Source organism: Salvelinus alpinus, chromosome 29 (assembly GCF_045679555.1).
Source record: "Salvelinus alpinus chromosome 29, SLU_Salpinus.1, whole genome shotgun sequence".
In the NCBI taxonomy this organism is placed as follows: Eukaryota; Metazoa; Chordata; class Actinopteri; order Salmoniformes; family Salmonidae; genus Salvelinus; species Salvelinus alpinus.
In genome coordinates, this window is record NC_092114.1 from 31,944,546 (window position 1) to 31,955,395 (window position 10,850).

At 43.4% G+C, this 10,850-nt stretch overlaps 1 protein-coding gene across 1 annotated transcript; it reads left to right on the top strand.

The window, feature by feature from the left end:
- The first annotated feature begins 2,412 nt into the window (after positions 1-2,412).
- Positions 2,413-7,104, top strand: LOC139558469 (zona pellucida sperm-binding protein 3-like). The gene is made up of 11 exons (XM_071373626.1): positions 2,413-2,895; positions 2,977-3,092; positions 3,182-3,285; positions 4,185-4,362; positions 4,554-4,671; positions 4,820-4,905; positions 5,016-5,212; positions 5,372-5,548; positions 6,125-6,259; positions 6,334-6,456; positions 6,862-7,104. Exons 1-10 carry the CDS (start codon positions 2,479-2,481, stop codon positions 6,450-6,452), a joined length of 1,647 nt encoding a protein of 548 aa, XP_071229727.1. The 5' UTR covers positions 2,413-2,478; the 3' UTR covers positions 6,453-6,456; positions 6,862-7,104.
- The last annotated feature ends 3,746 nt before the right edge of the window (positions 7,105-10,850 follow it).

The following is a 10,850-nucleotide window of genomic DNA, read 5'->3' on the forward strand; positions in this document are numbered from 1 at the left end:
CAACGCTGGTCTGACCAATCAAAATCCACGCTTCAAGATTGTTTTGATCACACGGACTGGGATATGTTCCGGTCAGCCTCAGAGAATAACATCGACCTATACGTTGACTCGGTGAGTGAATTTATAAGGAAGTGCATTGGAGATGTTGGACCCAATGTAACTATTAAAACCTACCCTAACCAGAAACCGTGGATGGATGGCGGCATTTGCGCAAAACTGAAAGCACGAACCATCGCATTTAACCATGGAAAAAGGTCTGGGAAATTGTTTGAATATAAACAGTGTAGTTCTTTCCTCTGCAAGGCAATCAAACAAGTGAAATGCCGGTACAGGGACAAAGTGAAGGCCCAATTCAACGGCTCAGACACAACACGTATGTGGCAGGGTCTACAGGAAATCACAAACTACAAAAAGAAAACCAGCCAAGTCACGGACCACGACGTCACGCTTCCAGACAAACTAAACACCTTCTTTGCCCTCTTTGAGGATAATATAGTGCCACCGCCGCGGGCCGCTAACAAGAACTGCGGCGCCCCTCTTCTTCTCCGTGGCCGACGTGAGTAAAACATTTAAACGTGTTAACCCTCGCAGGGCTGCTGGCCCAGACGGAATACCTAGCCGCGTCCTCAGAGCATGCACAGACCAGCTGGCTGGTGTGTTTACAGACATATTCAATCATTCCCTATCCCAGTCTGCTGTCCCCACATGCTTCAAGATGGCCTAAATTGTTCCTGTACCCAGGAAGGCAAAGATAACTGAACTAAATGACTACCGCACCGTAGCACTCACTTCTGTCATCCTGAAGTGCTTTAAGAGACTAGTCAATGATCAAATCATCTCGACCTTCCGGCCACCCTAGACCCACTTCAGTTTGCATACCGCCCAAACAGGTCCACAGATGATGCAATCGCCATCACACTGCACACTGCCGTATCCCATCTGGACAAGAGGAATACCTATGTAAGAATGCTGTTCATTTACTACAGCTCAGCATTCACCACTATAGTACCCTCCAAGCTCATCGTCAAGCTGGAGGCCCTGGGCCTCAATCCCGCCCTGTGCAATTGAGTCCTGGACTTTTCTGACGGGCTGCCCCCAGGTGGTGAACGTAAGAAACAACATCTCTACCTCGCTGACCCTGAACACTGGGGCCCCACAAGAGTGCATGCACAGCCCCCTCCTGTACTCCCTGTTCACCCATGACTGCGTGGTCATGCACACCTCCAACTCAACCATCAAGTTTGCAGACGACACAACAGTAGTGGGCTTGATTACCAACATCGACGAGACAGCCTACAGGGAGGAGGTGAGGGCACTCGGAGTGTGGTGTCAGGAAAACAACTTCTCACTCAACGTCAACAAAAAAAAGAGATGATCGTGGACTTCAGGAAACAGGAGCACCCCCCCCCCCCCTTACATCGAAGGGACAACAGAGAAAGTGGAAAGTTTTAAGTTCCTCGGCATACACATCAACGACAAACTGAAATGGTTCACCCACACAGAGAGTGTGGTGAAGAAGGCGCAACAGCGCCTCTTCAACCTCAGGAGGCTGAAGAAATGTGGCTTGTCACTCAAAACCCTGACTAACTTTTACAGTTCCACAATCGAGGGCATCCTGTCAGGATGTATCACAGCCTAGTACGGCAACATCTTGCCCTCAACCGCAAGGCTCTCCAAAGGGTGGTGCGGTCTGCACAACACATCACCGGGGGCAAACTACCTGCCCACCATGACATCTATAGCACCCGATGTCACAGGTAGGCAAAAAAAGATCATCAAAGACAACAGCCACCCGTGCCACTGCCTGTTCACACCGCTACCATCCAGAAGGTGAGGTCAGTACAGGTGCATCGAAGCTGGGACCGAGAGACTGAAGAACAGCTTCTATCTCAAGGCCATCAGACTGCTAAACAGCAGTCACTAACTCAGAGAGGCTGCTGCCTACATGGAGACCCAATCACTGGCCACTTTAACAAATGGATCACTAGTCACTTTAAACGATGCCACTTAATAATGTTTACATATCTTACATTACTCATATCATATTTATGTACTGTATTTTATACCATCTATTGCACCTTGCCTATGCCGCTTGGCCATCGTTCATCCTTATATTTATATGTACATATTCTCATTCACCCCTTTGAGATTTGTGTGTATTAGTTGTAGTTGTTGGGGAACTGTTAGATTACTTGTTAGATATTACTGCACTGTCGGAACCAGAAGCACAAGCATTTCGCTACACTCGCATTAACATCTGCTAACCATGTGTATGTGACAAATAGAATGTGATTTGATTTGATTTGAACATGCGTGCCAATTAAAGATCTTGACTAATCAGATGCAAGGCCCAATTAGGGTGTAATCCAGCCCAGGTGTGCAGCCTGGTTGGTTGTTAAAAGCTACCTCAGTTTCATCAATTGTATCATAGCAGATGCACGCTGTCCTCTAACCTACAGAGTCACATTAGTTGTTGGCATGGGACTCATGATGGCAAACACGCTCAGGTTATTGTTCAAGCAACTGGTTTGGTTTTTACTTGTGGAAAACTTCTTAGTCTCTCCTGCTTTGTCATATACTTATAGCACTGACACATGGCAACAACTTCCAAGGCGAACACCGCAATTTGACAATCGTCCACGCTTTAAACAGCCTCCACTCCAACAAACAGTTTCAAGGCCAGTTCGAGTAGAAACTGTCGCTGTGACGTGCCATTCAGACTACATGGAGATAGTCGTGAAGGCTGATCTGTTTAACCTCGGTAATCTCATCGACGTGGATGACCTGCGACTTGGAGTTGAACAGTACCAAGAGCACTGTAGGGCTACAGCGTCAGCAGCCGGAGATGAGTACAGAATATTTGCAGCACTTTCGGACTGTGGAACCAAGTACCTGGTAATATATTTATATTATTTGTTTTCAGTAGTTGACTTCTTGAAACAACCTTCTCTTAAATGCTGCTTTGTGACTCCACAGATGAACGAAGACTCATTGATCTACACAAACCTCCTCAGATATACACCCAGAACCACACCAGATGGCGTTATTCGAATGGCTGGTGCTGTAATCCCAGTTGAGTGTCATTATGAAAGGTGAGTTTAGGCTATACTGTTGTATGACGATCATAGGAATCCTGCGTTGACCTATTGGTGTATTTACCGGTCTGTACTTTCTGTTTCAGGAAGTACAGTTTGGACAGCTCTCCTCTCCAGCCGACCTGGATCCCTTTCACCGCCACAGTGCCTGCTGAAGACACCCTGCAGTTCTCATTGAAGCTTATGACAAGTGGGTATATAAATCCTGGGCTGTATTTTGCAGGGTACAATTTTGTTGAACATTCAGATAATCAATCAAAAGGATACAATGGCGCTCTCCCAGAAGCTTGGTAAAACCCGTGAATTAAATGTTCAGATATAAATCATTGAGAGTCTCTACCGCTCCTGCTGTCTCTAGAGTTGAAAACAGCTGGTCTGGGCAAGGTAGCACGTCCAGTGAACAGGTCAGGGTTCCATAGCCGCAGGCAGATATAAATGTACTATGTAGCACAAATGCCCCTCTGACATGCAAAATACGGAATCACATCAGACAAATGTTATTGGGGACATTTCTATCTGCAACGTTATACAGTTTGCCTACTAAAACATGGCGCTGTTAACAAACCCCTTATTTTAATCCATTATGTGATGCTCACTAGTTGAGTGACTTGACAAAATGTTCTGGCCGGGGTAGTTTTCATAGCGACTCGTGTTCGTAACTTTAAAACGCATCACTTGCAGTACGGTTTTTCATAACAGCGATACATTTTCAAAAAATATAAATTACTACATGTTTTATAGGGTTCCCACACGGACATGGTTCCATGTGACAGTGCTTGTTAACATACAGAAGACAGAGGCGTACCTGTGCTAATTAGTTATCTGTGTCTACACAAGTGTTTGAAAAAATGGAAGATTGACGCCACAAACGTGTTGTCACTGAAATACAACTAAATGGGGTAGAGTAAGTGTTGCGCTTGTGAAGTGATATGAAAGAGGGCTTTGTTTCTTGAACTACACTGCAATAGATGTTTTAGCTGCCAGGGCCAATTCACATCTAAACAGATGGTCCTTGAACTATAAGGAGTATTGTTAGGCTCCATTAGTTCATTATTGGATATCCTGTCTTTACTGCCATTTCCTTTCCAGGTGACTGGCTCTATGAGCGGGTTTCTGGAGTCTACTTCCTGGGTGATCCCATCAACATTGAGGCGTCTGTCAGGGTTGCTCACCACACCAGGCTCAGGGTCTTTGTTAGCAGCTGCGTGGCCACACTGGACCCTGATAGCAACTCTGTCCCCAGATATGTCTTCATTGAGAGTGATGGGTAAGCAGGTGGGGGAAAATGGCTTAGAACGACTATTCTCCGGCTGGCCCGTAGAGAACGATAGAATATGTCATTTGAGGGCTTCCACCATTTTAAAGTAGTCAACTGGTGCTTGGTGGCTTCTTTGAGACTTCTTAATTGGTTACTAAGGACAATGCCCCAATATGTATTTTAATATTATCTCCCTCCAGGTGCTTGACGGATTCCCAGCTGCCTGGTTCCCGCTCTGGTTTCATGCGTAGAACCCAGGACAACAAGCTCGGGTTCCACATTGATGCCTTTAGGTTCTACCAGGAGGACAGGGCAGAGGTGAGGGTTGTATTTTTAAAAAGAACAGATTTTGTAGAGGCCATTATGGGTACTGTAGTTAAATGGTTCTACAGCAACATCATTTACAGACATTATGTAGGCTACTGTGATTCTGCATCTTTGTTTTGCTTATCCTGTTTTTTTACAGCTGTACATCACCTGCCACCTTATGGCAGTGCCTATCATGAACCATGCAGAGCCTAGCAACAAGGCATGCTCCTTCATTGATGGCAGGTGGGATAAGTCACATTTCCTTAGCTGCTGTGACCTATTCACTGGAATAACCATATATTTTTTAAAGTGGTGTGTTCTTGGTCCATGAGTAGATCTTTCATACATTTCAGATGGAGGTCTGCTGATGAGAATGATTTGCTATGTGGGCGTTGTACAAGCCTGAGTAGACCGAAGGGGGTTGATCAAGCTCCAGCACAACGTCCCCTCAGTCCAAGACTAGGTGGTAGCCAACTTGAACCTCATGTCTACCGCAAGAAAGCCCCAGCCTCTGGTGACAATTGGAGTATTGGGATGAAAGCCAAGAAAGGTGTGTTTGAAAACTTAATCCCTCTATTCCATCACCAACTTCTCAAAACACATTGCAGGGGCAGGACCTTCTCCAATATGATTGAGGGAAGACTAATTGAGTGTTTTGACTGCAAATGTGTGTGCCTGCATGTGTTTAATTAATGTGTTGTCCTTTTAGTATGGGACCAGGATACTACTTTGGGCCCCGTGATGGTCCTCCCAAGTGAACAGAAGAGTACACCTGTATCTCCACGGATGAGTGGAGATATCGATATACCTGGCTTCCCTGCCTCAACAGGGGACAGGAAGCCCGTATCACCTGGCAGTCGTTGGAGTGGCATGGACTACAAGAGAGGTAATTTGACTCTGACATGGTGTAATCCTATTCCTTATGTAGTGCACTACCTTTGATCAGGTAGTCTTGATAACCCAACCCCAGGCAACAGCAGTGACTTGGGTCTGGTTTCAATGACTGACTTGTTGGCAAATTCTCCCAACAAATCACGAGGCAGACATAGCAGAACGTCATGATTTGAAACATAATTCTTTAGGGAATACCTTTGCAGTGGTTTTAGGTTAGGTAGTTGAGGCAAACTAGCCACTGGCATAATGCACTCATTAAAAATAACTGATCTCCATCTTGCTAGCTACTATTTTGTATGTATTCAAGCGGATAAGGTTGTGACATTGGCATAGCAACTAAGTCTGCCTAACTCGCATTCTAGTACGTACAGAAGTGTAAAGCCAGTTTATATAATGTGTGGGAGGCAACCAGGATGTCTATACTATTGCCCAGACCATGATGCACTTGTCAAAGGTAGTGCACTCTATAGGTCATCGGGTGCCACTTCGGACACCTGTCTTTTCCTATCCCTATAGGCTAGCAATTCTGCCAACACTGGCTGTGTTAATCTGTTACATTTAATTCCAGGACCTTATTTCGCCCAATCCCAAAATGCGGCTAGTCCCTTGGGTCCGAGGGGCGTACCCAACAACAAGCACGGCCTCGTTAGCTCTGCAACATATGATGGCTTCATCAGGCGGAAAGAACTAATCGCCCAAAGAGGTAATGACAGTACGTTACTGTTTTGCATGTATGATAATGGCATGTAGGCTCTGTGCTAAATGGTCTGTTCTCAGAGCTGGAGTTCACCCCAGACCCTGAGTTGATTCCTACACCTGAGCCCATTGGAGACCTTGAGGTTACCACAGAGAAAGAGGGTCTGACTGAGGATCAGTATGAGATTGGAACCTATTGAAAGGGTATGTATGGGGTGATGGTACTGCTATTTAGAGGGAAAAAACTTGCACATGGCAAGCAGGTTAGCACTTACTGGGATGGCACTGCAGAATGTTCACTAGCTGGCACAGCCACAAAGTAATAAAATATGATTTTTAAACATTAACCTCACTGCCAACCCTAATGCGTAACATTCAATTAAAACCAAAAAGCATACATAGTTACAATGTAGCCAATTTTGACTTTCCATCTGGCACATCTAGTGGAAATCGCTCAGTTCTGCCTCCAGGACAATACCGTCTCAATAAATGTCAACCTGCACATGGCAATTGCCAGAATCACTTTTAAATATCTGCCTCTGACTTCAGAGCTTTTGATGTGGTTTCATAAAGAAGGGATATGTTCTCTGTCCACTATCCAATTTCTAGAATTGGAAGGCGCTGTTGTCGTGGTGGCCCATAATAGACTTGCTCCAAGCAGCAGCACACTCCAACTCACCGAGGTTGATGCCGGTCCTGATGTCCCAGCACACAAGGAGGATGACCCTACAACAAAGTGACATAAGCACCACATCTGCTCCTGGCGAACTCAACCAGTGAAGGGACTACCACAACACAGACGATATCTCAAGAGATGCCTATTCTCTTTGAAAAATAAATGATTTAATGCTACTTCGACTGACTTTCTGTCTTCACCATTATGCACTACATGCTAGAGTAATCTGAAATATTACCTTCATTTGTTAAAGTGAGTGCCTGTTGCTGCCAACGGACATTTCCTAGCTTAGTCTTTGGTCTGTATTGGTGTTTGCGTAGCCAGACATCACATCCTGGATTAATGTGACTCTGTCCCAAGGTTCCTGATTGAGCATGTAAACTATTGGGCTTGCAATGTAAACTCTGGCTATAAAGGGTCTGAGGAATGGGTGGACTGCACAGGAGGTTGGTGGCCCCTTAATTGGGGAGACCGGGCTTGTGGTAACTGCAGTGGAATGGTATCAAACCCATGGTTTCCAAGTGTTTGCCATTCGCGCTGTTCTTCCCTCAACCTCCACTGGAACCAATTATAAACATGTCTGTCTCTCTTACATTTGCAACATTGTTTCAATATTGAAATTCCATCTCCAAATGTGCATAGAAATAAACATGTTGGGAGTCGGGATGAGACGGACAAGAAGGCAACTTTTCTCAGCCAGTTGAAATCATGAATCATGCATTAGCTCATTGTTATGGATCTTTCCAAATAAATGTCACTAGAAAACAGCTTAAACAAATGCAAATGCAGCTACTTTGTTGTTCAGGCTGCACTGTTTGATGTGACTGTAAATTTGCCGTAGTTGGCTAACTGGCAAGCAAGGGATAAAAATGTGAACATTTTGAACGCACAGCTGAGTCACATCCATAAACACTTAATGACTGGGTCACGTCTCTGGCTACAAAACCGATAAAACAAATGACCATCCGGCTTGGGTACCAACCCTAGATTTCTGTTGGGACTATATCTTGTGGAAGGATGAACTAGTATGAACACATTCATCAAAATATGTAAATCATTATTTGAATATGTTGGTAACCCATTGAATGAAAGTGATAGGGATATATTGCCAATATATCCTCAACACCGGCTTCAAGGGCATTATCACTTAATTATACAACGGATGGTTCTAATCCTGAATACTGATTGGTTAAAACCTGTCTATTCCACAAGTTACCAACGGCTAAATCTATGACGTAAAAATACCTATTTACTCTGTTCCATCTGACTGCGCAATCCACTGTCTCATCAGGCAATTTACAAACTTCATCTCCACTATAAAAAGCATCTAGACATTATTTCACATTTCTTTTGTACTTCTTGGGCTGAACACCTAAGCCAATATATCCTTCAAACACCAGTTTCTCAGGCATTATCACTTAATTGTGTCCCCTCTATCAGAATCCCATTGGACTACTTTTTTCCTGATGGGGATCAAAACTAATCCTATTGGACCTCATATGATTCTTGCAATCCTATAGGATTTTGTATCACCTCTATCAGAATCCAATTGGACTACTTTTTTCCTATTGGGGATCAAAACTAATCCTATTGGTCCTCATATGATTCTTGCAATCCTATAGGATTTTGTATCACCTCTATCAGAATCCAATTGGACTACTTTTTTCCTATTGGGGATCAAAACTAATCCTATTGGACCTCATATGATTCTTGCAATCCTATAGGATTTTGTATCACCTCTATCAGAATCCAATTGGACTACTTTTTTCCTATTGGGGATCAAAACTAATCCTATTGGACCTCATATGATTCTTGCAATCCTATAGGATTTTGTATCACCTCTATCAGAATCCAATTGGACTACTTTTTTCCCGATTGGAAATCCAAAGTAACCTGATTGGATTTTTTAATTTTTAATTTTTTCACATTGAGAACAAGTTGTCATTTACAACTGCGACCTGGCAAAGATAAAGCAAAGCAGTGCGACAAAAAACAACACAAAGTTACACGTGGGATGAACAAAAGTACAGTCAATAACACAATAGAAAAATATATATACAGTGTGTGCAAATGGAGTAAGGAGGTAAGGCAATAAATTGGCCACAGTAGCGAAGTAATTACAATTTAGCAAATTAACACTGGAGTGATTGATGTCAAATCAAATCAGTGCAGATGATGATGTGCAAGTAGAAATACTGGTGTTCAAAAGAGCAAAAAAAGTAAATAAAAACAATATGGGGATGAGGTAGGTAGTTGGATGGGCTATTTACAGACGAGCTGTGTACAGCTGCAGCGATCGGTAAGCTGCTCAGATAGCTGATGCTTAAAGTTAGTGAGGGAGATAAGTCTCCAACTTCAGAGATTTTTGCAATCCTATAGGTAGGATTTTGTCAACCCAATCAGAATCCTATTCTAACTTTTTTTCATTGAACCCATTAAATTATAATTTGTTGTCATTAGTTCCAGTACAATACAACATTAATTACAAAACTGTTCTACATTCATTTCAGTTTTAGTCACATGTAAGAAAGCCTGTCCCTTTAAGAGTGACTGATGACGTCACATCTAGCAGGAACTCGCAGTGTTTGCCCTGTGTGCTGGAGGTGGCGTGGGAGGCGGTGAAAAAGATTACCTTTGCCCAACTTTTATGCAAATCACCAGCGGCGATTGCTGGGCGATGACTAATGGTATCGAGTGGTTTCCATGACGAATTTGACACTATGCGACCCAAGGCTGGATACTTTCTTCAGCCAAGATGGCTGACAAAAATACTATGATGGAAGCAAATGTAAGTGATTATTTAAAACATTTATTTTTTAAATGTCAGTGATTATAATAAATTAGCAAAAATAAATAAAAAAAGTTTTTTGCTTTGTCATTATGAGGTATTGTGTAGATTGATGAGGAATAAAAAAAACAATTTAATCAATATTAGATTAATCCTGTAAACTAACAAAATGTGGAGGACACCCTTTGCCTTGATGACAGCTTTGCACACTTTTGGCATTCTCTCAACCAGATTCACCTGGAATGCTTTTCCGGCTGTCTTGAAGGAGTTCCCACATATGCTGAGCACTTGTTGGCTGCTTTTCCTTCACTCTGCATTCCAACTCATCCCAAACCATCTCAATTGAGTTGATGTCAAGTGATTGTGGAGGCCAGGTCATCTGATGCAGCACTCCATCACTCTCCTTCTTGGTCAAATAGCCCTTACACAGCCTGGAGGTGTATTGGTTCATTATCCTGTTGAAAAACAAATGTTAGTTCCACTAAACACAAACCAGATGGGATGGCGTATCGCCGCAGAATGCTGTGGTAGCCATGCTGGTTAAGTGTGCCTTGAATTCTAAATAAATCACTGACAGTGTCACCTGCAAAACACCCCCACACATCACACCTCCTCCTCCATGCTTCACGGTGGGAACCACACATGCGGAGGTCATCCGTTCACCTACTCTGCATCTCAAAAAGACATGGCGGTTGGAACCAAAAATCTCAAATTTGCAGATTTCCACCGTTCTAATGTCCATTGCTCATGTTTCTTGGCCCAAGCAAGTCTCTTCTTATTATTGGTGTCATGTAGTAGTGGTTAATTTGCAGCAATTCGACCATGAAGGCCTGATTCACACAGTCTCCTCTAAAAAGTTGATGTTGATGTGTCTGTTACTTGAACTCTAAAGCATTTATTTGGCCTGCAATTTCTGCAGCTGGTAACTCTAATGAACTTATCCTCTGCAGCAAAGGTAACTCTGGGTCTTCCTTTCCTGTGGCAGTCCTCATGAGAGCCAGTTTCATCATAGCGATTGATGGTTTTTGCGACTGCACTTTAAATTTTCTGGATTGACTGACCTTCATGTCTTAAAGCAATGATGGACTGTCATTTCTCTTTGCTTATTTGAGTGGTTCTTGCCATAAATGGACT

Bases quoted from the DNA above. Each gene is read 5' to 3' on its own strand.
- LOC139558469 (XM_071373626.1), top strand. From the start codon at position 2,479: ATGGGACTCATGATGGCAAACACGCTCAGGTTATTGTTCAAGCAACTG. The intron at 3,286-4,184 runs GTGGGTATATAA...TTTCCTTTCCAG, and splicing joins CTCATTGAAGCTTATGACAA to GTGACTGGCTCTATGAGCGG. The intron at 4,672-4,819 runs GTGAGGGTTGTA...GTTTTTTTACAG, and splicing joins ACCAGGAGGACAGGGCAGAG to CTGTACATCACCTGCCACCT.